At 31.1% G+C, this 24,959-nt stretch overlaps 1 protein-coding gene across 3 annotated transcripts in view; it reads left to right on the forward strand.

Moving 5' to 3' along the window:
* LOC113398142 (uncharacterized) overlaps window positions 1-24,959 on the forward strand; it is a 38,133-nt gene that overhangs the window by 599 nt on the left and 12,575 nt on the right. For 2 of the 3 annotated variants that reach the window (XM_026636751.2, XM_026636750.2), the window contains 2 exons: window positions 192-383; window positions 20,232-20,342. In XM_026636751.2, coding sequence (XP_026492536.1) covers window positions 272-383; window positions 20,232-20,342 — 223 coding nt within the window. In that variant the 5' untranslated portion in view covers window positions 192-271. The remainder of the gene's footprint in view (window positions 1-191; window positions 384-20,231; window positions 20,343-24,959) is intronic. The other variant, XM_026636752.2, reaches the window with a different exon arrangement.

Here is a 24,959-nt window from a genome sequence, read left to right on the forward strand (position 1 = left end):
CTAGTTGGATTCTTTTAAAAAAACATAGTACTTCATAATTCTTACTAGAATTATGAATTATGTTTATCACATAGATTTCCAAACATTTTCCAATACAAATATTTATCTTTCAAATAATATTTTAAATATATGAATGTACATGATAGGCTTCTTAAAAAACTTAATTTTTAAATAAATGTATTTTGTTGTAGATGTGCAGGTCACTGGCTTGGTTCAACCAAAAATCTTGATGTTATCTAGAAGGTTCTACGAGATTGGCTAACATGTAGTCATGGCCAGCGGCAAAGTACTATATTCTATAGCCGTTGTAGTACTCGGTTTTATCTGCTTTGTTGTTGGAGCTGTTGCAGTTGGTCTACCGACTTGGGGACATTTTTATAGCTGTAAGTAAACAACATACATTTATTTTCCTTACATATATGCCTAAAGTTTGTAAAGTGATTGATTAGTTGATACTTAATCCCAGTGAGAAACTTGGAAATATGAAATTTGATCTATCTACTAAAGTTCTAAACATATATTTATTCAAAGAGGCTGCAGTGGTCATTCAATTGTAAAATAAATTCATTGTTTTATAAAACAAATAGTTGAATGATATTATTTAAAAAAAAAAAAACTATACTTTGGTTAATTTATATTAGACACTGATATTACAACATTCTATTATTGGAAGTTTAGTCTTTTAATTGGTCTATTTCATGATCATATGAAATGAAGTATTATGAATCTCTGTTAAATAATCATAATAAAAAAATTGTGTTATTACTGCTTATTAGCTAATTGTTAACAACAATTTTGCACATCATGCTATATCTGTAATTGGTATGTCTATCAGATGGATGTTACTTAATTGCTTGGAATTAACAAGTGCTTAATATAAAATGTGCTATGCTCAAATAAATAAATAAATTTGCCACAAGAAAAAAATACTTATTATTAAATGTATATTTACCTATATAAACATAGACTTAAACTACTAGTTATAAAAGTAAGAGAAAATAAATGATATTAATAAAGATAGACAAATTCAAGACTATAATCATATTATTTTAATATTAAAATCATACTTTATACTACCTGTTAATCTGCTAAATTTCTTTAAATTAAGAAATACAAGTCCTGATAATAATGTATGTTTTATCACACAGTTTGTTTAATATCAAAATTAATGTGATATTTTTCATTTTTCATAGTCTATATAATTTGAAATTATTTTACTTGACACTTAATATTTATCTTCTGTTCTTCACTTTATAAAGTTAGAACTCATGCAAAGTCACTCCACCCTTTACAAAAATCTTATTAATGACTCCTTCATATGTACATTAAAAATGCAAAACGTAGGTGAATAGATGGATGTTACTCAATAGCACCAGAATGGCTGAGCAAATCTGAATTTAATTTGGCACAGAGATAGATTGAAGTCTGGAATAGCATATGTGCTACTTTTTGTCCTCCCATGCCTTCACATTCGGGCGAAGCCGTGTTTGTAAACAAGTATTCCACATGACATTACTTTGATGAAATTATAATTGATGAAGCATTTAATATAATTGCTTTGTAATGAGTCTATTAAACATTTTCGTAACTTTGCACATTTGAATCAATTACTAAATAGCTTCCATTATTAATTCTAATGGTGTTGTAATAGGAGAACAAAATATTAAATATCTTAAAAAATTCAAGTTTACATAATATTGATATATTTAAATAAAATCAAATATTTATATATTTATAAGTTTATTTATCATTATTAAACCAGCGAAATTTTTACCAATTACAAAATATATTGTCTATAGATTTAGCTCATATGCATCATAATTAATGCACATCTGAAAATAGGCATCTCTGGCGCGCTAATTCTCGCGGTTCTATGCTGTGCGCATCCATTGAGTACCTGTCATTTTAATAATATAACTATCGGTGCGTAGGTATGTTTTGCTATGTCTAGCATAAATATCCAGAAAACATGTGTGTATAATTTGATAATTATATTAAAATCTCAGTTGATCTGAAGGCAAGCTGGCTCGTTCGGCTGTTGGGTTAATTCGTATTAACAGCCAACAGTCTGAGAGTTAGCGGTGTTAAGCGTAAGGCACTATCCTTATCTCGGTTGTTTCGTAAAGCCATCGATCCTTCGCTTGATCTTCACCCATTGCAGCCGTCAACTTGTGCTGTAATGTGACTGTAATTTTGTAAAGTAGTATTTTTATAAGTTAAAATGGTCGTTGTGGTTGAAATAAGTCTTAATAGCTCTATTCTACTCTGCCAATACTGTACCACGACATAAATGATATATTATTTACTGTACATGTATAATATTCTTTATTCAAGTAGTCGTCCACATTATAGAAACGTCATTATACGTGACAAATTGTTTTAAAACAATCGATGAACGTACATATTTCTACCGTTTTCCTACCATACCATAGCATAATCAATTATATACAATAAAGTTTATACATCCCGTATAGAAACCAAGTAATACTAGTCTTTTCTATCGTCTATAAAATCCTGTAATAAGTAATGTATTATTTAATTAATGTTTAATTAAAAAACGATTTAAATTTATAATTAATTTCATATTTAGCAATTATAATACATTACGAGTAATAATGGTAATACAATAACACAACATTGAAATGTACTAACAGTTAATTTCAAATTGTAATGTATGTATGTAATACATGACGTCACTATTTATTTAAATTTTGATAAGGTAAGGTTAATTTGTATCACTTATACGTACTGCTTCTCATAGGTCTGATCTCTTAAGCTACTTCGGGTCGATTTAATCTCAGTGGTACGTTTCAAAATTGAACCCACGTTCTTTAATTAAGGCCCACGTCCTCCATTTGACCACCTCGGCTATCTAAATGGTTATTATAAAAAACACATTTATAAAGTTATGTTTTCATTATAAAAATAATTATAATTAAAACTAAGCTGTTACGAAGAACTTACAATTATAATTTTGTGTTGTGCTCATTTAGTTTATAATTGTTAAAAAAAAGGTAAGCGCACAATAACCGGACTAGAACGGAAGTTGTACTCAGTGATGTAGGTCAAAGAGGAGTACATACAAATCCAAGTACTGTTATTTTCACCTTTCTAAAGCCCTTCCGTCAGGTATGGGTAACTATTGGGTGTACTATAATGTTATAATCGTGCTAATAATATTTTGTATCGATATCGATTACAATACTATTTTCAACAAGGTACGATAGATGTTATTTACAAGTTATGGTTAAACAGATACATATTATAATACTAGTGTCAAGACAGGTTGTTTAGTCGTTTGTACTGTTTACTCGAATAGCTCGACTTTTTGATTAAACGTTTTGTAAAATTTTCGAAAATTTTCGTTTGTGTTTCGAAAAATACAATAACAAAATAATCATGTTACTTTGTCTTAAAAAATGTTTGTAAACTCTGATGTTACTATCAAAAGAGATTAATTGATGTTCTCTAATTATCTAAGCTTGAAAATTTTATACACCGAAATATTTACCAATACTCAAACCTATTTATTTAAAACTTACTATCATCTACCAGTAAAAATTATTTACTATACTGTTACGTACCAGCTACGCTAATTCTACGTGGGTAATAACAATGATTAAAACATACAGGAAATTAAAAAATATATATATTTGTTTTGTCATCAGTACCAAAAATGTGTGTCTATGTTAGGTCGTTAGTGGAAATGGTTCACAAATCAGTTGCAAAGTTTGTCACACATACGAACAGGTGAAATTACATAATAGTGTGACCTAAAATGTCCTATTCCTAGTATAATTAAAATTCGTGTCCGTTATACAAATAAAGCGTGATTGAGCGAGTGACATTCGCATTGAATATTGTTATGTATGTATTTACATAACTAAGCATTATATAACGTCAATGAGCATTTATTAAGCATTTTTATTTGTAACTGCAATTTCGTGTCGTTTATCCAAAATTGGTATGATAATCTTAGCGTTAATGTTAGTACTTACTAACCTTATTAGTCTTTTGTATGTTATGTTGGCTTGGCGGACCTGATGGTCAAAGGGAAAAATCATTATTCAATATAGAAACACTTCACACACTTATTGATTGTCATGAAAAATAATCTACAACCGGTTCGGAAAGAAATCTCAGGCCTGAGAAGAACCGGGAAAGAAACTCAGTGGTTAGTGATCTCTATCGTCTATAGACAGTTGTGACGTAAAAAATAATAACCATTCCTTACAATACCAATGCTACACCAACCTTGGGAACTAACCTTACCAAATCACTATACCTAGTATATTTTTATTAACTGTTGATCAATCATAGAAATAAAATAAAATATTAGGTCCCTTATGCCTGTAGTTACCACCACAAACAACAATAATACTGAGTATTGCTGTTTGGCGACAGAATACGTGATGAGTACCCAGGGTACCCAAACGAGTTTGCATAAAGCCGAACTTAGAACACGTGACGTTATAACATCAATAACAACTTATGTATTACTAGTCTCCCGCGGCTTCGCTTGTATTTTAGGTTGATGTTAGTCATACAAAGTAGCCTTTGTCCTTTGGGATTCAAGCTTAATTTATGCCAAATTTCATCATTCGGTTTAGGGCTTTGACCGTGAAAGAGTAACAGACAAACGAACAGAATTACTTTTAAATTTACAATGCTAGTATATTTTAGTACTATTTTTTATTTCATTAGGAAATCCTACAAAACGAATAAACTCCATGGAAAATAAATTTTAAATTATTAACATCTGTAACAATTACTAGCAGTTTGGAAATGTATACTCTAACGCAGTATACATATAATAATTATATTAAAATATCAATTTAATTAATAATAAAATGTAGTACAATAATAAATATCTGCTACTGGAATTAAAATTTGTGTGTTCGTTAGACATATTTGCATAGAACGAAGTACGAAGTATTGTCTTAACTGGTTTCACGGTCAATAATACAATCACAATAATGCTCGTACCATTGAAATGTATTGTAAGATGTATATAATTATAGAGCAGAACAATTCACTCGTTACCCTTAAAACAATGTGGTCCATTGCTATTTATTAAACGTTGTTTTCAATAAACATATATATAAATATATATAAATAAAAGTGATTATTTGTATGTGTGCTCTCTATCAAATCTCTGTTTTTCTTTTTTTATTGTATTGTTTTTTATTTGTTTTAAGCTTATTTATTTATTTTTGTCTGGTTTGTTCATACCTACATTTTTTCAATTGTGCCGTCTCGTAAATAAAGTTTTTATTTCTTTCGATGCGTTCCAAAACCATTGATCATAACTGGGAACGTTCACAGTCCCAAAAATCAAGATATATACGGTATGATCATCTGTCCTAAACATTGTATATAGACCCTTATTCTACCAGAGCAGAGCTTGCATGGGTAGGTTTAAAAATAAAAACGAGGACATAATTTAAACATTTAAAATGAGTTTGATTTTACCGATCCAAAATCACATTTTTGTAACGTTCTGCAATGTCTGTCTAAACACAGATGTAGTACTAAATTGTCTTTAATAAAAATATCATAGATACATAAACGTTATGATTACGTTCATTGTCAACTTATTAAACAATATTTAAACAAAAATGGTTTAAAATTTCACACGATGCTAATTTTGTTTATACAAATAACTTAGCTTTTAAATATATAATAATGTCTTTTAAGTTGCTTCAATCATCAAAAAGAAAATTTACAACAAAATCAAATTACACGCTGTTATTGTGCAACTTTGAACATGTTTGGCTCTATAACATATTCTTGTGCCTAAACTCGCGTTGCATTTTAAAATGTGGCCCGCCCGCCAAACGGGGCATTGACCCGCGAGACCTTTGTGACAAAACTCGTAGGTGATACAAGAATGCAAACTTATGGAGTCTTTTTGTTGAGATATATCGAACATTGAACTCGATATAGAATATTAATACATATGTTTGGATCTAATCGAACACATTTTAAAAGTTAAAATACTGCTAAATATTTGCATTTATAAGTGTTTTTAAATCGTATTCGTGCAAACTATATATTATTTAGTAACAATATGTAATATATTCTCTTCTCATTAGAAGGTTATGGAGTTGAATCCACTACGCTGCTCCAATATGGAGGTTAGGTATACATAGCGTGTAGTGATAGCATTTATTGATTTTCAGGTAGGCATTGTATTTGAATGACATATCTGTCTAATTTAAATGTTAGGAAAGTTCTGCTCGTCATCAGCGTCCTCATTAAGCTCTTCAAAATTTTAAACCGAAGAATCATATATTTGACATCATTTTTTCACGTAACGTTGACAGAATATTTTTATCTCAATTAGCTGATACACGCCAGAAAAAAAGCTACCGAGTTTCTTGACTGTTCTTTCCGGTAAAATCTACGAATCTTCGGTAGCTTTACATTCATTAGTAAAAAATGGCGATTCAAAAGGGCTTGTAATAGGTTACTGGAATAATGTAAATATATGTATTACATTTACATTTAGTAAATGGCAGATTTTTATCTGTGAAGCGCAAGTATCGTAACAGTTTTCCTTCACAACCGAGTATGAATGAATTATAAATACAATTTACGCTCATGAAAATTCAGTTAAAAATGTCCGACCTTGAACCCGCAATCTTCGTTAAAGATTCGCGTGTTCTAGCTACTTTGTTATCTCGGTTGCATGCTGTTATTTTTATATTATGTAGTTATATAATTCATTGTCGTTTTGTATGCTTATAAAGATGTGAATTCGTACGACGCTATCATATGTACAATATACTAAGCCAGTAATGCAGTTAATGGATCAAGTAAATATACCAGTCTTCGCAAGTACAACAGCTAAGTACATAATATGTAACTATGTGTAACGTTACACGAGGTAATATTTTAATTACAAAATATAGGAGGTTAGGGTAAAATAAAAGACAGACTCGGTTCTCAATTATTTATTTATTTAAGAGACCGTCACAGAAAAGACATTCGCAATCAACTAAAATGAGTTTTACTGGCCAGTAGTAGGCAACTTCTTTTGAGATTAAGTTTTTTCTAAAAAAATATTTGATAATTCAACACAAAACAACTTAATCCTTACTAGTATTATAAATGCGATGGTGAGTTTGTTTCGTTGTTTGTTACACTTTCACACATTAACTACTCAATCGAACATAATGAAATTATGCATACACGTTGTCACAGAAAAGGACCTAACAGGACCCCCACGCGGGCGTAGCCGCAAGCGGAAACTAATAATTGATAGAAGATCAAGGTTTACCTGTGTAGTATAAAGGGGTGTTGAGATAAACAATATTTTGTCGTTCACGTCAGAATGTTTATCAGCGATTACAGAAAGAGACAACCGTACTAAACACCTACTAAACAAAGGTCATAAGTATAGCCGTAATGTAAACATAACTTTACTTATAGGATTTGGAACGCTTGATCAGACTGATAAAATCTATACGAATGAATGAGGGGACGTTTTTATTTGTGACGTAATACCTATCTGAAGAAGCTTCTAAACCAACATACATACAATGTAAGTACACGAGAAAATGCATCGCGTTTCAGAGAAGCTTTTAGTACTTATATAATTTTATATGTAAGTAGCTGCGCTTCGCAGTTTTCTCCGCTTTAAATTAAGACTATCTATGTGACAATCATGAGTTTCCTTTTTTCTTATAATTACTAACTTATACGGAAATTAAGGGAAATGATCCACGGTACAGTACGGACGTCGTACAAGGCTTATATCATATCATCATCATCCTCCTGCCCTTATCCCAATTTTACTTGGGGTGGGCGCAGCATGTCTTCTTCTTCCATACTTCTCTGTCGGACGTCATCTCACTAGTAACATTCTTTCTAACCATATCGTCTTTCACACAATCCATCCATCGTTTCTTGGGTCTTTCCCTACCTCATATATCAAGGCTTATATCATATATCACCGTAAAATTGGAAATACCGTTAGATTATAATCTATCTCGCGAGAATGTGAACTGTCGAAAGATTGTGAACCGTAACATACTGCTTACAATATAACGCATTATTTTTCGGTAGATTATAATCCTTCGAAGTGCTTAATTTCAGTTAAATTATAAACGCTGACCGAACCTAACCGAAATATCATAAACTATCGAAATTTATGACATTTTATTTCGAGTTAAATCACCTTTCACAATATTTCGGCAGTTTATAATCTCGCGAGATAGATTACAATATAACGGTATTTACCATTCTACGATTATATGTACAGTTTGTATAAAACAGAAACTGCTTTAAACCGCTAACATAAAAAAAAAAAAAGTTATTACATTTTTTATGTTAGTTTTACATATATTATTGATGTTTATTCGTAATTGCAATTGTGGTTTGTGCGAATACGAATATTCTTCTAAAAAGGTAGACGAACGGGCAAATGGGAGATCTGATAGTAAGTTCGCACAGATATTGACACTGTTCACATTGCAAGAAATATTAAATTAAACCCATAAATTATAAATGCAATGCCTGCTCCACCACACACACACGCTCACCTCTGTAAATAAACGCTATGTTTTTTACGCCTCTAATTACACTGGCTAACTCACACCTCAAACCGAGAGGTATTATAAGTGTCGTTTAGATGGTACGTATCCAGTTTACGCGAAGTCCCAGTTATATTAAAAGAATCTAGAAAACTAATACACGAAACATGTCCTTAAAAAATAAAACATTTTGTTTACTAAAGTGACCTTTAGTTATCCGAATTGTTTTTCATCGAAGTTAATAAAAAACCAAACTTCCAACTACAATTACGTCATATCAAGCGCATGATCAATATAGGCGGAGTCATAGTAAACGGATTGTAGGTACAGTTTAATACAATTTTTATAGCTTTTACTCTACAGTGCCGTTCACATTAACATGCCTAAGTAAAATTACAGTTATGAAGTTTTTGAGTACTCTATTAGTAACTTATCTGTATGTTGCTCTTTCACAGTCAAACCACTGAACCGATTTTGATTAAATTTGATATGAAGCAAGGTTGAACTCCAAGGATATAGGATACTTTTTATACCTAATACCTGACTTACAAACCCTAAAACGTGAACGAAGCTGCGGGCGACAACTAGTTTCCCTATATTTATCTGAAAGTAGAATTATATGATAACCTAAAAAATCATTGCGATAATTCAAATATAAGTTTGCTAGTAAAAAAATCGTTAGATACCTAAGTAATATTAATTACGTTGGTTACATGCTAATTCGATTTAAGCGATAATTCATTCTAAACAACGAGGTTTCAACTATAGCAAACTATAATGTTAAATTTAATTTATTTAGCATATATAGTGTATAATATTGTACCTACTTGTTTGAATTAAGTCACCGGTGATTTAATTATAAAATTATTGTCATAATGTTCAACTTATTTTACTATACTAGGTACCTACCACTGCTTGGTACGGTAGAATAAGGGTCGATATAAAACCTTTATATTAAAGAACAAACACACACGCAAACAGCTGTATATTTTGGGCCAGGGTCTTCGTTAGCCTACGCATAACACGTTACAAAAGTTTCATCACAATCGAATTAATAGCTTAGATACGCGAAGAGGACTTATGATCATACAATTTATTTAATAATAATAAGAAGTGTGTTATGCATTGCATTTTAATCGAAGTATTTACGATGGATTTCTTAGCTATTATTAGTTCGCCAAGGTTAATTAAATCTCGATTAGTAAAGACATTTTACAGTAGGTGACACGCGAGTCGTTTCCACTTGAACGATACGTAGGCAATGCCTTAAACATTAAATAACTATCGAATTGATACGAAATCCACATAAACTTGCATATATAATGTCTTTGTTTCAATGTATTAGAAGATAACAATGTAATTAATTCGCACCCACGCTCCTAACGGAATGCGTACAAAACATTGTACAGAGAAAAAAAAACGGTTTAATTAAATAATGAATATCTTATTGAACGTCTGTTATATAACCATCGATGTAATCGAATCTTATTGAAGAACCTAGAATTCCTTTTTTGAAAAATTCGCATTCGTAATAAAAATAAAAACTTCCATTCATTAAAAGCCAGATCCACATTAATTACATTCGCATTTTTATACTGTATTGTTTCGTTGTTACCTATTTTGTACAAATTCCTACTAGTAAACAAAATTCCTCTTTTTAAATACATAACTGTAATGAGCGATGTTTCGAATTAAATATGAGTGTTACAATAGAATTACTGTTGTATTCGATTGCCTATCGTTTCATCACTGGTCAGCATGACTGCGTCGTTTTTTTTTTGCTGTCAGACAATGACCTCGCTTTAAGATGCCCAAGAAAAGAGCCTATGAAAGAGATGTTTTTTTATAGATGATTTTGGACTACGATTAGCCGTGGGCATTATTCGTCCGTGACATGTGCTAAACGTGCAATATTTTATTTTGAGAATAGAATCGATTCTTTTTTTGTGTTTTTTTTTTATTTGAGAAGCTCAAATAACTTTCTCTCGTACACATTCTACAGTAGAAACTATTTCTAGCTTTTAATTCGTCTGTTATGTAATATTTCTTATATATATGTTAATCTATTATATATTCTATACAATATAATTATTAATAGTTATTAAAAGAGTCTATAATTATTAAAGAGTAGAGTTATTTGAGAGTCTAATCGAATTTAATAAATAAATCTATTTAATAGGATTGGTAGTTCCTGAGATTATTGAAACAAACTTTTCTTTACTCAGTATAGGTTTAAAGGTGTATAAGATTATACATAAGTTAGTGTTAGCTTTTTAATCTAGGCCATCGGTAATGGGAACAACGCTGTATCGCAAAACTTATCGTATATTTAACGACTCATTGTACAGCGTTCGATAATAACCGATCGGTAACCGTGGATAGTAAATTGTAGTTAAGTCACGAATGTTTTTAAATATTTGTGTCGCTTCGTAACACAGTCACTGTCAGTGCGTTTGCGTAACCAGCTTTAGTTTGTTTAGTTTTGAAAGGTTGTTCACAGAGCTAAATAATATGCATTACTTTAAGAACAAAAAACAGGTTTGAATTTCGAATTATTGTGTCATGTTTTACTTACCTAATATTAGTAATCGTGACGTATTACAGGGAGATGAAGATATGTGTACATTGTTTGTTTGTGTGTGTTATAATCCACCTACTTACAGCTTTAATTGTCTAATCGCAATAATATAGGGGTGATTCGCATAACGATCCGAGTATCTTAGTGTTTAAGATCACCAGAATATGATATCACAAAAAGCAATTGTAGAGATATTGTAAAGAACAAACTCGAATTTCAGCGCAGAACACGATCGTAAAATGTTCGAATGTGATATGCAATATTGACAATAAAAATTATACAATGTAAAGGACACTCACATCATAACAGCGTAGGTATCACCGTAAATATGTCTTCATAATTTCACAAGTGAGATACGAAGTGAGTGAACAACAAATGAGAACTGCCTCTTTATTGTAAATGTTATTATAGTCTATTCCAATCGAAGAAGGAATATTGATAAACAAGCCTTAGATTTACGTATTCCATGAAATTTGCTAATAGCCAAGCTATGTTCACTATCTGTACTTGATTAATGTATATTTATTAATAATTCCATACTATTCCACTTAACTACTTTCATTTTAATTCTTAAGTTCCGATAACAGTTTCGTTGACGTTTAAAACGTCATTTTTTGGCAAATCCAATGATATCACTTAAATTCAATGTAAAATGTTTATTTTTGTTTTATTGTCTTGTGGTTGAAACATATTCTTGTGGTAACTTTTGTGATATATGAAATTTGGCACGGATAAAGTTTATATGAAGGAGTGCAGAGAGTAATAATATTTTTTATATTATATATATATATATAAAATTAAAAAAAAAACACTTCACGCATTGCCGTACTGTATATATAGGTACCTACTTCATGTTGTATATAAAACTGGAAACTGCTACTGATTTTTAATTTAACGTTTTTTATATCGACTATAAATGATATTTCTTAGAACTCCAATAATCTTATTTCCTTGATATCAATAAATCAAGACAATTTATAAATATGTATAAATATGACGCGAGTAAAGCAAATACTGTCTAGACCAGTAATTCCCAAAGTGGTCCAGGTGGACCTCCAGGGATCCACGGGAGACTTGGTGGGGGTTTACGTAGGCGTGAATAAATAATGGGGGTCCATAAGAAGTTAATGGCGGTCCACGAAAATTTATCTGCTTTTGATAGTAAAGAGCAAAAATGTAAGCATAGTTTTTATAAGGGCCTACCTACATTGTTTTAAGTATCTAACTAAGCAGATAATAATGTCCAAACTTGCGTTAGATTTGCGATAGAATTAAAAGCAACAATATTGCAAATTTAAATTTAGTTCATATTTTAGTGTTTCTCTCAAACTGTGGTTACAGAGACATGCCAATAGGTGGTCCACGAGAAAAATAAGTTTGGAAACTACTGGTCTAGACAAAATATAAGCATAGTTCAGTATCCGTTATTATTATACTTCTATAATAATTATCATCATTACATAGTATAAAACAAAGTCGTTTACCGCTGTCTGTCCGTATGTATGCTTAGATCTTAAAAATTACACAACGGATTTTGATGCGGTTTTTTTTTAAATATATAGATTGATTCAAGAGGAAAGTTTATATGTATAATAGATGCACAATATAGTAGAGAAACACTGGTAATTTTAGAGACATTCTGTAGTATATTTAATATCAGCATTGCACCCGTGCGAAGCCGGGACGGGTCGCTAGTAATATTTGACTATATATTCTTATTATAAATGCGAATGTAACTTTGTTATAAAACCTGGCGTCTAAAACGCGAGTGAAGGCGCGGTCGACAATTAGTCTTAACTTAGTAATGTATGTTCTTATAGACTGTTATATAAACGCTGGTAATTCGCGTTAAGTGATTCAATGTTGTTTTAACTTTTCTTATTAATAAATTAAAATCTTACGATAGTAATAACACTCATAAACACAATACACGACAATATACCGAGATGATAAAAGGATTTTGTCTTTTATGTCAATTTTACATGCAGGACATAGTTTAATTGGATACTATAGTTTACTATGTGTTACTTTTGTGAAATAGCATAACGAATGAGTAACTTGCCGGTTCTTCTCGGTATAATCTGCGTACCGAACCGGTATTGAGCTCAATTCACTTTAAAACTGCAACATAATAGATAAATTATTTTTTTTGAAAATTTTTAGTACGCCGATTTCCAAAAGATGGATTACTGTCCTGCGCTTCTTAAAAGCACGTGAAGTCGCTGGTTCTGAGTCTTAACACTTCCCAGCCGTGTTTTATTTGCCGTCTCATCGGATTTAATTTATTTATATTCTAGGACACAAACAGAATAATAACATAATAGACAAAATAAATACAACAAACAGATAAATCAACGAATTTCCAATAATAAGTAATACATTAACAAAAACCACACTTTAATAAAAAAAACATCAAATATATAGCAGCAAGAACAAAAATATGTCAAGTTATATAAAATTGCTTAAAATTAATCATGAAAACGACAGATTTAATAAAATTATAAATAATTATTAAATAATGAAATTATTTTGATTACGATTCACGATTACAATACAATTTATAAATTATTTGTACAGTTTGTCCTGTACGGATAGCGAAATCAATATTATTTTTTTATTGTACATTTTACAAGCTCTGAGAGGAAGTGTTGGAAATATTTGATTATAGTTTTTGGTATATAAAAAATTTAATAATTGTGTGTATTAACAGTAGGGTATTTCAATATAACGTTACTTAATAAATAAGAAGAAAAAAAATGACAAGATACAAGTTCCCTTTCATAATAAAACTATGAATGAAAAAAAAGAAGATGGATCTTGTGTTAGTGTGAACATACTTATACATAAAAATCTCTTGAGAACTTGGTCGTCGTAACCGAAATCGGTCAGCAGGACATAATTCATTCATACCGAACGATGACAAACGTTATTTCGAGGATGTGAGGTCTTTAGATGTAGGTCATTTTTGATCTAAGCAAGGTCGGTTAATTGACACGTGCCACGTGAGTCAACTTTAATGAGGTGCAAATGTGTCGCCTCTCAACGGAATCCTTCCTAGATACGTGCTAGTAATTAACTACATTGTAACTTCTTGATCAATTGTCAGCTTTATTACTCACATCTTAAAGATTATATTACAGTAACTGTAAAAGGTACCGTTCTTTGCAGCTAGTACCTTGCAATACGTAAAATATTGTTAGAATCATTTGAAGTAGTTCGTTCTATGTTGAAGATCAATCATTTACTTTGTTTTTGCTAATATTGGAACGTCAGTGCGTTTCTGTGTGAAGTCCCATCGTATCTCTCTTGTGAAATGTTGAAATCGTATTCAAATTATACGCTATTTTTACGCGTATTATATGTTTAAATATTATGATATTTTTATAGCCCATGTAATATATATGTATGTATAGGGCAGTTTCAATTTTACTTTTGCAGAATAGCTCTACAGAACATAATCACATAAAAATAATATCTGGATGGGTGCCTACTTCTGTTATACCGCTAAACAGTAATACTTTGTTTTACTGTGTTCCGGTTCGTGAGTTAGCCAATGTAAGTACGACACAAGACATTAAATAAGTTGATCCCATAGGTGACGTTTGAAATGGGAAGTCATAGGTGAAGATAAAATATATTCTACCATTGTCTGAATAAATAAATAAAAAACAAAAACTATGTTGTAGTGGTTTTCTTTAAAGTTTTCAAACAATGACTGTTAGTATGATTGCGCGTCACGTAGAAGGTAGGGTTGGTTTTATGAACGAACATATTGTTATGTTTAATGTATAGTCTTGCGTGTCCTGATGTTTGGGTATAGGAAGTATTTACGAGTCCAAATTTACCCAATTTATTAATACACTATAAAGTATTATGTGTGATTAAAATAGAGTTATTTTAATCTTGCTGAATTATGTTTAAAAAAAATATACGTAAAGATCTATTTTGTATCAATGCATTATGCGTATCGATTTCGTACGTACTTCATAATGTTCCGAGAATAATACAAGAATTCGATCGCAGCTCCACCAACCGTGTCTAAGCTGAACCATCCAAATTAGAAGTGAATTCCTATCGTTAAAAAATAAATCCTGGTACCCGATCGCAGCATAACCTTGCAGAAACCCAGTCAAACCAAATAAAATACAGCAAAATTTATCCAGCTCTTTAGGCGGAGTTCAATGACATACACACGTCCAGAAGATTTATATCTACACACTGACACACACGCAAAACCATTAAATAAGGAGCAAACGGATAAACGTACAATTTGTACGCAATATGAAAACAAATACTTAACAGTTTTCGAACGATGATACGAAGTCGTAACACTTGAGTCATCGAAACCGGTTTAATATAATCAAATAATAACAATTAATGAAAGTATATAATTTGTAAATTTAAATATTTGCTATAATCATGTAAGTATTTTTGCTTCCAATATCACTTACAAAGTTTTAAATAAAAATTACATTACAATATACTAGCTGTGCCCGCGATTTCGTGCGCGTTCGAATTTAGCATAAAGTCATTGTTGTAACTGCCAGTGAAAGTACCGTCAAAATCGTTCCAGCCGTTCCAGAGATTTGCTGGAACAAACAGACAGACAGAGAGACACACAAAAATAGAAAAAAAATATAATATTTTGGTATATGTACCATGTATACATACATATTATGCATTTAATAAAAAGCGGTTATTTTAATATTACAAACAGACACTCCAATTTTATTATATGTATATTATATGAATGAATGTATGAGGTAGTGACACATTATACATTTTATGGTTCTACTAATTCTGTTTTATAATTTGACCTACTTTAAGAATGTTAGCATAGTTTTCCGTTCCATTAACCTGCAAGCGATGGAAATATTAAAATGCTTTTATCAAATCAAATCCAAGTTATAATTTATTCGTGTATGCTCTTAAGTACATTTGAATTGACATTTTATAAATTTAATTGAATTGAATTTAAATTTACCGGTTCAGAATGTAGAGACATAAACTGACAAGAAACTCAGTACTCATCAACCTGTAATAATCATATATAAGAAATATATGTATTTATAATATGTAAATCAACGAAAACTAACGGTAAGCGTTTTAATGTATTGTACTTACTGAAATTTTTTAACAACCTTAAATTTATTCATTGATATTTTAAAATTGATCTGCTCTTTTTTTTTAAGTATAATATCCTGATCCAGGAAGGATGTAATAACTTTGCGATGTCAATAACTTGGGAGCTACAAGTTTATCTTAACTTTTCGTTTTTATTTTTTTTATCAACTTTCTAAATTTGCGCAGTGCAAAATCTATTGTATGTCTAAATTGTAAGACATTTATACTTTTTCGTGTAGCAATTATACAATTTGTTTGTTGAGATATAATAAAATTGTAATATAACTTCGCATAGCCTATTCCAATGGAAGTAGGAAAAAAGGTACACAAACCTTAGATACGATACGATTTCATGCGATTTACGCTAATAACTCAACTATGTTGCACACTACTAAGAGTTTATGATTAATATATTTTTATTTATAACACAACACTATTGCACTTTACCACTTATTTCCAGTTTCACTTCCAAAATTCCGATAACAGTTTGTCGACGTTCAAAACGCCAACTCCATAGTGAATATCATATATTAATCAACCTCTCGACCAATTATATCGCGTCAATTTGCTGTCAAGTGTTGTTTATTTGGCTTTTTGCCTGTTATGGTTGGAATAGAGTGTATACAAATGCTTCTTTAAATTGGCTTAAAATAAATATAATACTCCGTAGAATTGAATATTACTAGTATGATGATAATATAAATCTATACTTCTATACTAATATTATAAATGAGAAACCACTGTACCGAATTTGATGATATTTGTTATGAAGCTAGCTTGAACTTCAAGGAAGGCCTTAGGCTACTTTTTTATTCCCAACATCAGACAACCGAAACCTAAGACACGAGTGCAACCGCGGACGACACCTAGTATTCGAATATAATTGTATGAAAAACCCAAAGTGAAGTAAAAGGCTGTAAATGTACCTACGATCTATTACCTACTATCGAGAAAGCATCTGCAAGTACCCCGGTGTTGCAGATGTCCATGGGCGGTGGTAATTACTCTCCATCAGGTAAGCCTCCTGCCCGTTTGCCACCTACATATAACTACCACAAAAACAAAGAATTCGATTTATCGGTTTAAGCGTCAAGACAGACAGAGTTACTTTCCTATTTATAATATAATAATGATTAATGGAGTTAGTCACAGTATCACTGAGTTTTAATATATGTGCACTACAAATACATGATGTTCTGTCAATTAGCTTGTTCTCATAGTAAGGTTGACATTTAGAGTATTGTTTATCTCTGTATGACTTCATACTCCATTAAAAGGTGATCTATTCTAATGAGGCTTAGGACGTTTACACCTGTGTTTTTCCGTTTATTCGACTTCAATTTTATACAGGAATTAAGCTTCTGCCGGTTAGAAGATATACTCTTTGACAAATTATATCGTATAATGATACGATAAAACATTTTTTATATATATATTTTAATTATATATATTAAATGATTGCTTTTTGTAATGCCTTTTTTAGACGTTGGAAGTAGACGGGTTGGCATATGGACCACCTAATTGCAAGTGGTCACTACTTTATATAGACGTTGGTGCTTTAAGAAATATTAATCTATATAAACAATGTGCCACCAACTTTAGGAACCAAAATGTTTTGTTTCTTGTGCCTATGGTTATGCTGGCTCACTCACCCTTCAAACCGGAACTCAACAATACCAAGTATTGCTGTTTGGAGGTAGTTTATATTTGATGAGTGAGTGGTACTTACTCATGCTTGCACAGAGCTCTACCACCAAGTAACCTAAATGAATAAACTACTAAACCAATGTACATACAAAATATACCAGTACGTTTAGCAGAAGGTTTTAGTATATAATATTAAATGTAAGTATATTATATAAACTGCGAAACGCAGTTTCACACGCTTTTAAATATTATTGGTAAGGATGTTTCAAATTCATTAACGATCGGAAATATTTAAGTTACTATAATGTATTGTAAACGTTGGCTTAAATTTCTTAAAATTGGATTAACATTTTCTGAACAATAGACACTCTTAGACAATTCAATGTCGTTTAACCGACATACATTTGCACATTTTCCTTGAAAGGAAAAACAATTGGTAGTTCTTTTGCAAATATTCCAACGTGAAAATATTGATTTTCATGATCAATCGTAGACTCGTTACGAAATTAGCTAGTTTCCAATTCACGGTGGAGTATAAATCGAATTAGCATGGAGATGGTAGATCGTGATGGTCACTGTTGTTTCATTTAACCTTCTGTCTGTGAGAACGAGAAAACCTAATGTACCTCGTACTTGATAGACTGGTACTGAAGGATTCAAATAAATACTGGTATTTTTATTTTGATCAATGACGATAGTTTGGTCGACGTCCCTTTGATACTAGAGGTCGCGAGTGCATTTACCGCCTAAATAAATATTTACCTAATACAAATATATTGGAGATTTTGAACACAAAACACGTATCGATATTTTATTTACGATCGAATGATCTGGAATCACTTGAATATGTCAATTACATAAGAAAATAATTAGTAATTATTATAAATAAAACTATGTGATCACAATTGTTGTGCTTATAATAATACAAGCAAAATGAGGAATAGTAAAATTCAAAGTAATGTTCATGCAAAATTAATTATGACTGACGCCTCCGTGGTCGAGTAGTATGTACACCGGTTTTCATGGGTACGCCAGTCCGGTGTACTGGCTTCGATTCCCAGCCTGATCGATGTAGAAAAAGTTTATTAGTTTTCTATGTTGTCTCGGGTCTGGGTGTTTGTGGTAGCGTCGTTATTTCTGATTTCCATAACACAAGTGCTTTAGCTACTTACATTGGGATCAGAGTAATGTATGTGATGTTGTCTAATTTAAAAAAACAAAAAATTATCCTAGTAAAAACTTACTTCCCGTATAGGTTTCAATAGATCAAATTAAAGACGTGTAACGATTTCATGATCGAATTAGTTAATTCAAATATAATAATATCACGACCTATTTCTTATCTTTTTATAATAATTTGTATCGTGATTGTGAATTTTGGTTATAAGGGGTGTGGCCGAGATTTTGCTTTAATCATTTACAAAGCGTTCCAAAAAGTTTTATTAGTTCACTCCCCCTATTATTTCGTGACTGACTCGAATTTTGTTCCAAATAACAAAGTGTATTTCTTTATTTTATGGCTCGATAAAATTGTGCGTCTATCGTTTGTCTATTTTTTATTTTAACTGCAGTTTTAATATAACTTTATTCAAAGACAATAAATCATAGAAAGTACAATCTATTTATTTTATCTCCAACTCAAATTTCTTAACAATTTTAAATAACAAAAACGGTCGTCAATCGTACTATATTACATAAATTCATGTTTATTTTAATCCCTTAACTCATACACTGAAACATTTGTTTTGTGTAGGTTTTGTAGATCTAGCTGGTTCAGATCCGGTTCGAAGGACCCGATTGATGTTCTTACGCGCTGAGACTACCAGTTTTTGATATATAAAGATACTAGTCTGTCTCGACTACGTGTTTCTAAAATTCATTCAATTTTACAACCCTCTCTGAAGTTGAAATATGCTGTTGAAAATTCAAAATCAAAATACTCTTTATTGTACACCAATAAACACATACATAAGTCACGTTCGAAAAAGATGCACAAGAAGCGGCCTTATCACTAAAACAGCGATCTCTTCCAGGCAACCTTAAGGTAGAGGAAAGAAACAGAGATAAAATTCTTATGCTAAATTTTAAGTCAATAAATAATAGATTCGAAGATCTCGTGATGAATCAGTCGGTGATATTCCGCGTTATATATAAATATTCATGCATATAAACATTAAAACAAATTATAAAATTAATGATAGATATAAGAAATCGGTTATATTGATATATAAAATACTGTGTTATACTGTGTTATCTGTGACATAATACTTATTGAACATCTATAGATGTTCATCATGTCTGATTATTGGAGTTTATTTATAGTAATTTTCCATTTTATTCCACAGTAGAGAATCCGAACTTCGACCAAGGCTACTTCGGACCATGGCGGATTTGCAAGAGGCTGCTGTACTACAGAGAGAAATGTGGCACGGACGTCTCGAAGTTTCGACCGTCGAGTAAGTCGTGATCTGAGTTTTCTCTTTAACTTAATTTATTGTTATAAATTGCACGATTCAGACTGCAATTTAATCGAGTGTACTTGAGTCAAAAGGGTCTATTTAATAAATTTTCTCATATCAATTCTCATCTCTCCTTTCGATGGAACAAAACGGTATATTTTTTACTAAATATATAATATTTGTACTTAGACGGAGTTTGATATGGTACGGTATATTTAAAGCGAACAGTAACTTCTTTAGTTTCACTTAATTTAGTACAAAATACTGTGTTGGGATATATAAAATAACATTAGCTTTAGTATATAAAATAAATTAACTAACAATAAGTCTATGCTATGTTTAGATGTTCGTTATTGAGTATAAGATTCGGGGTCGTATCCAGTAATATAAAAATGATGCAATAAATATTTAAAATATATGTTTGTTTGAATCGCGCCGAGCAACCAGTATAGTTATAGAGTAGAAAATTTCCAATGGCCCTGTAGATATCTTCATAAATCTATTCGTAGCATCAATATTCTAAACTTATAGATCTGACGTGTTGCGCACATGACGTTCATGATCAATTTATTATGCGATCAAACATCACTCTGTCATAATTTACGGTTGAAAATGTTGAAATGGGTATATTCTTCAATGTAATATTTCACAAAGCGTGTCTGCTGTAATATTTGTAAGCACTGGCTTACTATCGTTCATAGACATTCTATAAATATTAACGATCGTAGTGTAATTTTTAAACTATTTAAAATTTACTAAGTAAAACCTTAAGAAACGTCATTATCACTTGGATCAAATCCATAAACATGAACGACTTTGCCTGTAAATATTATTTAGGGGATGATTACTTATACGACGTTTTGTCTTCTTCTTTCTAATGTAAAATCTATTATGACAGAAAGAGATACATTCGTGTTTAACTAAACATCCGATCGGGTGTTAGTTATCTGTCTTATAACCATAAGTGAGGCTGTTAGGATTGTTAAGAATTATAATTTTTAACGACTCGATGGTGCTCTTATTCGATTTGGGAGACAGATTAGCTCAAGCAGTTGAAATTTAATTTAATGGATTTTTAATAAAATTTAACATATGTAAAAAAAAAAAGTTAGATAAATTTTCACAAGCATCGATTAATTCTATTAAAAACATCGACTTTTTTTAAAGGAAATAACTAAAAAGCATTGAATCAATCGAACTGCGAAAAATCATGGTCATAAACAACAATGTAAAATGTAATGTCACATAATCCCTTGGATTAAATAGAGGAAGGAAACGTCTCACTGGCTGCATTATCAAGAATCCTTTGTTCTTTCATATTGATTATTTCCACAAAACATCCGGCATTGGAGCGCATCAAACGGCAAATTGAAATATCGTATTCATTTAGCTGCAGCAGGTGAACGGTGTTGTCTTTTCAATTTTGTCGTTTTATACATACAGTACTGTGGACTTGAAACGTCGATAAATCATTAAATAATAATTAGCTGTACGAAGATTCATGCATTGTTTACTTTTTAAATGAAAACTGCGGGAAGTTGTTTTCTATATACTAGAATTTATTGTTGACAACATTGAATACAATAAGTAGGAGCAGAAGTTAGTAACTAATAATGAATATGTAAAGATATCTTTGCTAATTTGTTTTCCTTTTGAGTACTGTTTTCGTAGCTTATTGATGCAGTAGAAGAAAAAACTTCGCCATTGTAATTTGCATATTTTATTTATGTAATATTTTCCTTGATTGACGTTTATTTGGTTTCAGAGGTTAATGTATGATTTCAATGTACATCCATTTTGAAAGATAATGAAATACACATATATCAGACGTGCTAGAAAGAAGCTAGTAATATGTATGATACTTAGGTCGATAATTTATCCAGCAAATGTACACAATCTTAGAGCACGTTGTAAACTATTTACTTACCTCGTAAAAACAAGCATGCTTATTAAGTAGCAACGAGATCAATTATATATTTCTTGTGCTATATCGACAATAATTATTTTGGAATATAGTCAAAAACTAAATTGTTGTATAAAAAATATAAGATCTCGTAAATATCTAATTAAATTTGATGGTATGCAAAAATATAATTGTTATCAGAATTACAAGCACTATTACAATATAATTTATGTTAAAAAAATTTACATATAGGTACAAACGTAAAAACTTACTAAAATTAACGAATGTGCTAGTTACATAATATTTGAATAGTAGTAAAATAGGTCGATGACATAATGTGTCATATTAACATATTATGTTTGTAAACGAGCTAGCCTTAAAAATATGACAAGCGTGACTCGGTCATTTTCATTAGCACTTTAACATAGTTGACACTTACGTGTTTCAAAATTTCGCACGTCACGGAACTGCCTTATTTTAAGTCATTTTTAGATTCTTAAGGGTAGGCTTTTATTTTTAATAGAATTAATAATGGCCTCCTCGAAAACACTATTAAAATTTTATATAGATTTGTTTTACATAGTGCTATTAAAAATAAATGAAACAAGAACTCATAGAATAACAAAAAAGTTTTTGTTATCTAACCAACAGTTAGATGTCACAAATAGTTATTTAATTCAGCTTAATGACAGCAAACGAAAACCCTATATCGAGTCTACAATACATAGCACATATAGACACGAAGTATATAATTATTTAAAAAGAAATTTATATAAAACAATTGCAATTGACAATTTTTAATTAATTAAAGCTACTAATAAATTTCGATCGACGGATTTCCTTTAAATATATCCGTCGTACTTTACGATCCAAAATAAAATATTTATTTTGAATTATCTTTATGGTTTCTTTATTAAGTGGAATAAGTGAAATGTTTGTGTTAAAAAAAAGTTGACAATTAAGATGATAATCTACGTGAGAATTATATTCAGGTACAGAATTTAGCCGAAAAGAACAAGAGAGTTCAAATCTCATGACCTCGAGACGAGATAATATTTTAGCAGTTTTAATTATAAATTTACAACATATTTTAAACAATTTAATCCCAACGAGAATGCTTCTACTTTCCGTCAGTCTTTCACACAGGAAATTGATATCTTTAAGCGCGTAAGATTAAATCTCGACCACTTATACTAGTTTAAAATTCAGTCCATTCGGAATTTCTCTTCCGATACTTGAGATGTACAGCAAAAAGTGGATATTGCAAAGTCTAGGCGCATCTTTTACTACATACAGGGGTCTATTCTGTTAACAAATTGTCGCTTTATCGCAATCGAATCGAAATGTTATCGTTGCCGTTTAGCCGTTTTCATATTCTACAAACATCAATATAGTTGCGGTTCGGTCGAAAATTTATAGGAATAGTATCGGGAGCAATATAAATTAGTAGATTTGTCTCCCAGTTACGATTCACATACGATAGAAGTTTTGGAATAGACTCGGGAACTGGGGACAATTCTACCGGTAAAAAACCGGTAGAATTGTCCCCCATGTTGTTTCAGCGAAAGTGATAGACTTTCCCTTAAGGAAAAGGCTAGGCCACATTAGGGTAAGTCGTACGTGATTCAGATTAGACGGCTTAACGTACGTTACTGATAAATTACTGCGTTAACTAATTACACTTGATTTTAAATTTGGAATGTGGTGAGTTGTTTCGTTTATTTTCTTTTTAAAGTTCAAGTTCACTAACCTACTGTGGCTTAAATTTTGTTGTTTAGAGAAACTGCATTGCAACTATTAAATTCCCAACTTTTGGCCAGTTTTATGTGTGATTATTTGAACTAAAACAAACGAGCATACTTTTTTTCATGGTGTGCGTGACAGCTACGTCTGACACTCGCCGAAGGTTATAGTACTTTACTAGTGTGCGTATGCTTAGTAGCTAACAGCTGGCCACTATTTTATTCGACGCGTTCTCACCTTTGACAGTCTATCTAGACATAATTAAAGTAATGATTATTTTTGACACAAGAATATAAATAAATATGGCCATAAAGCTAAGCCTTCTTCTTCATAGAGCAGGAGTTTATTCCACCACGCTGCTTCAATATTGGTTCAAAAGACAATAGCAAGTTTTCTCACGTCTTTCTTCACTGCTCAACACTGCACCAAGTATTAATTTATTCACTGGCTTAGGATTCACTTGGACCCCTGGAAATGTTTGGCTCAGGAACACGTGAATATTGTTATTTCACTGATAGTAGTTTCCGCTTAAGGCATGTTTTCCAGAGCTCAGTGCTGCCACAACCAATATAACTACTCCCTTAGCTAAACTTATTTAGCGCGATGATTAGCTTGCCATATCTAGTTACGATCTAACACGATATAATATGATAATGTCTCAGTATATTTTAAATCAATTCTAATTATCTTTTTAGACATGAGCTGTGTACAGTACACTTGTCTTAAAATTATTTTACACGTGCAGGTTTCCTCGTGATGTTTCTTTTATCGACTAACTTGAAATTAATTATTCAATAACAAACTCAGGACATGGAAAGTCGTGCTTTCCTAGATTGAATCTGTAAGCAAATCAATACTAATCAAATTTTTGTGCATTGAGTTTTAAGATCAGGTTTAATTGTAAGTGCATGGATAATCATCGGACGAACTGACGGCACACCCGTATGAGACTTTGTTTAATACTATTA

Source organism: Vanessa tameamea, chromosome 22 (genome assembly GCF_037043105.1).
Source record: "Vanessa tameamea isolate UH-Manoa-2023 chromosome 22, ilVanTame1 primary haplotype, whole genome shotgun sequence".
NCBI classification, from domain to species: domain Eukaryota; kingdom Metazoa; phylum Arthropoda; class Insecta; order Lepidoptera; family Nymphalidae; genus Vanessa; species Vanessa tameamea.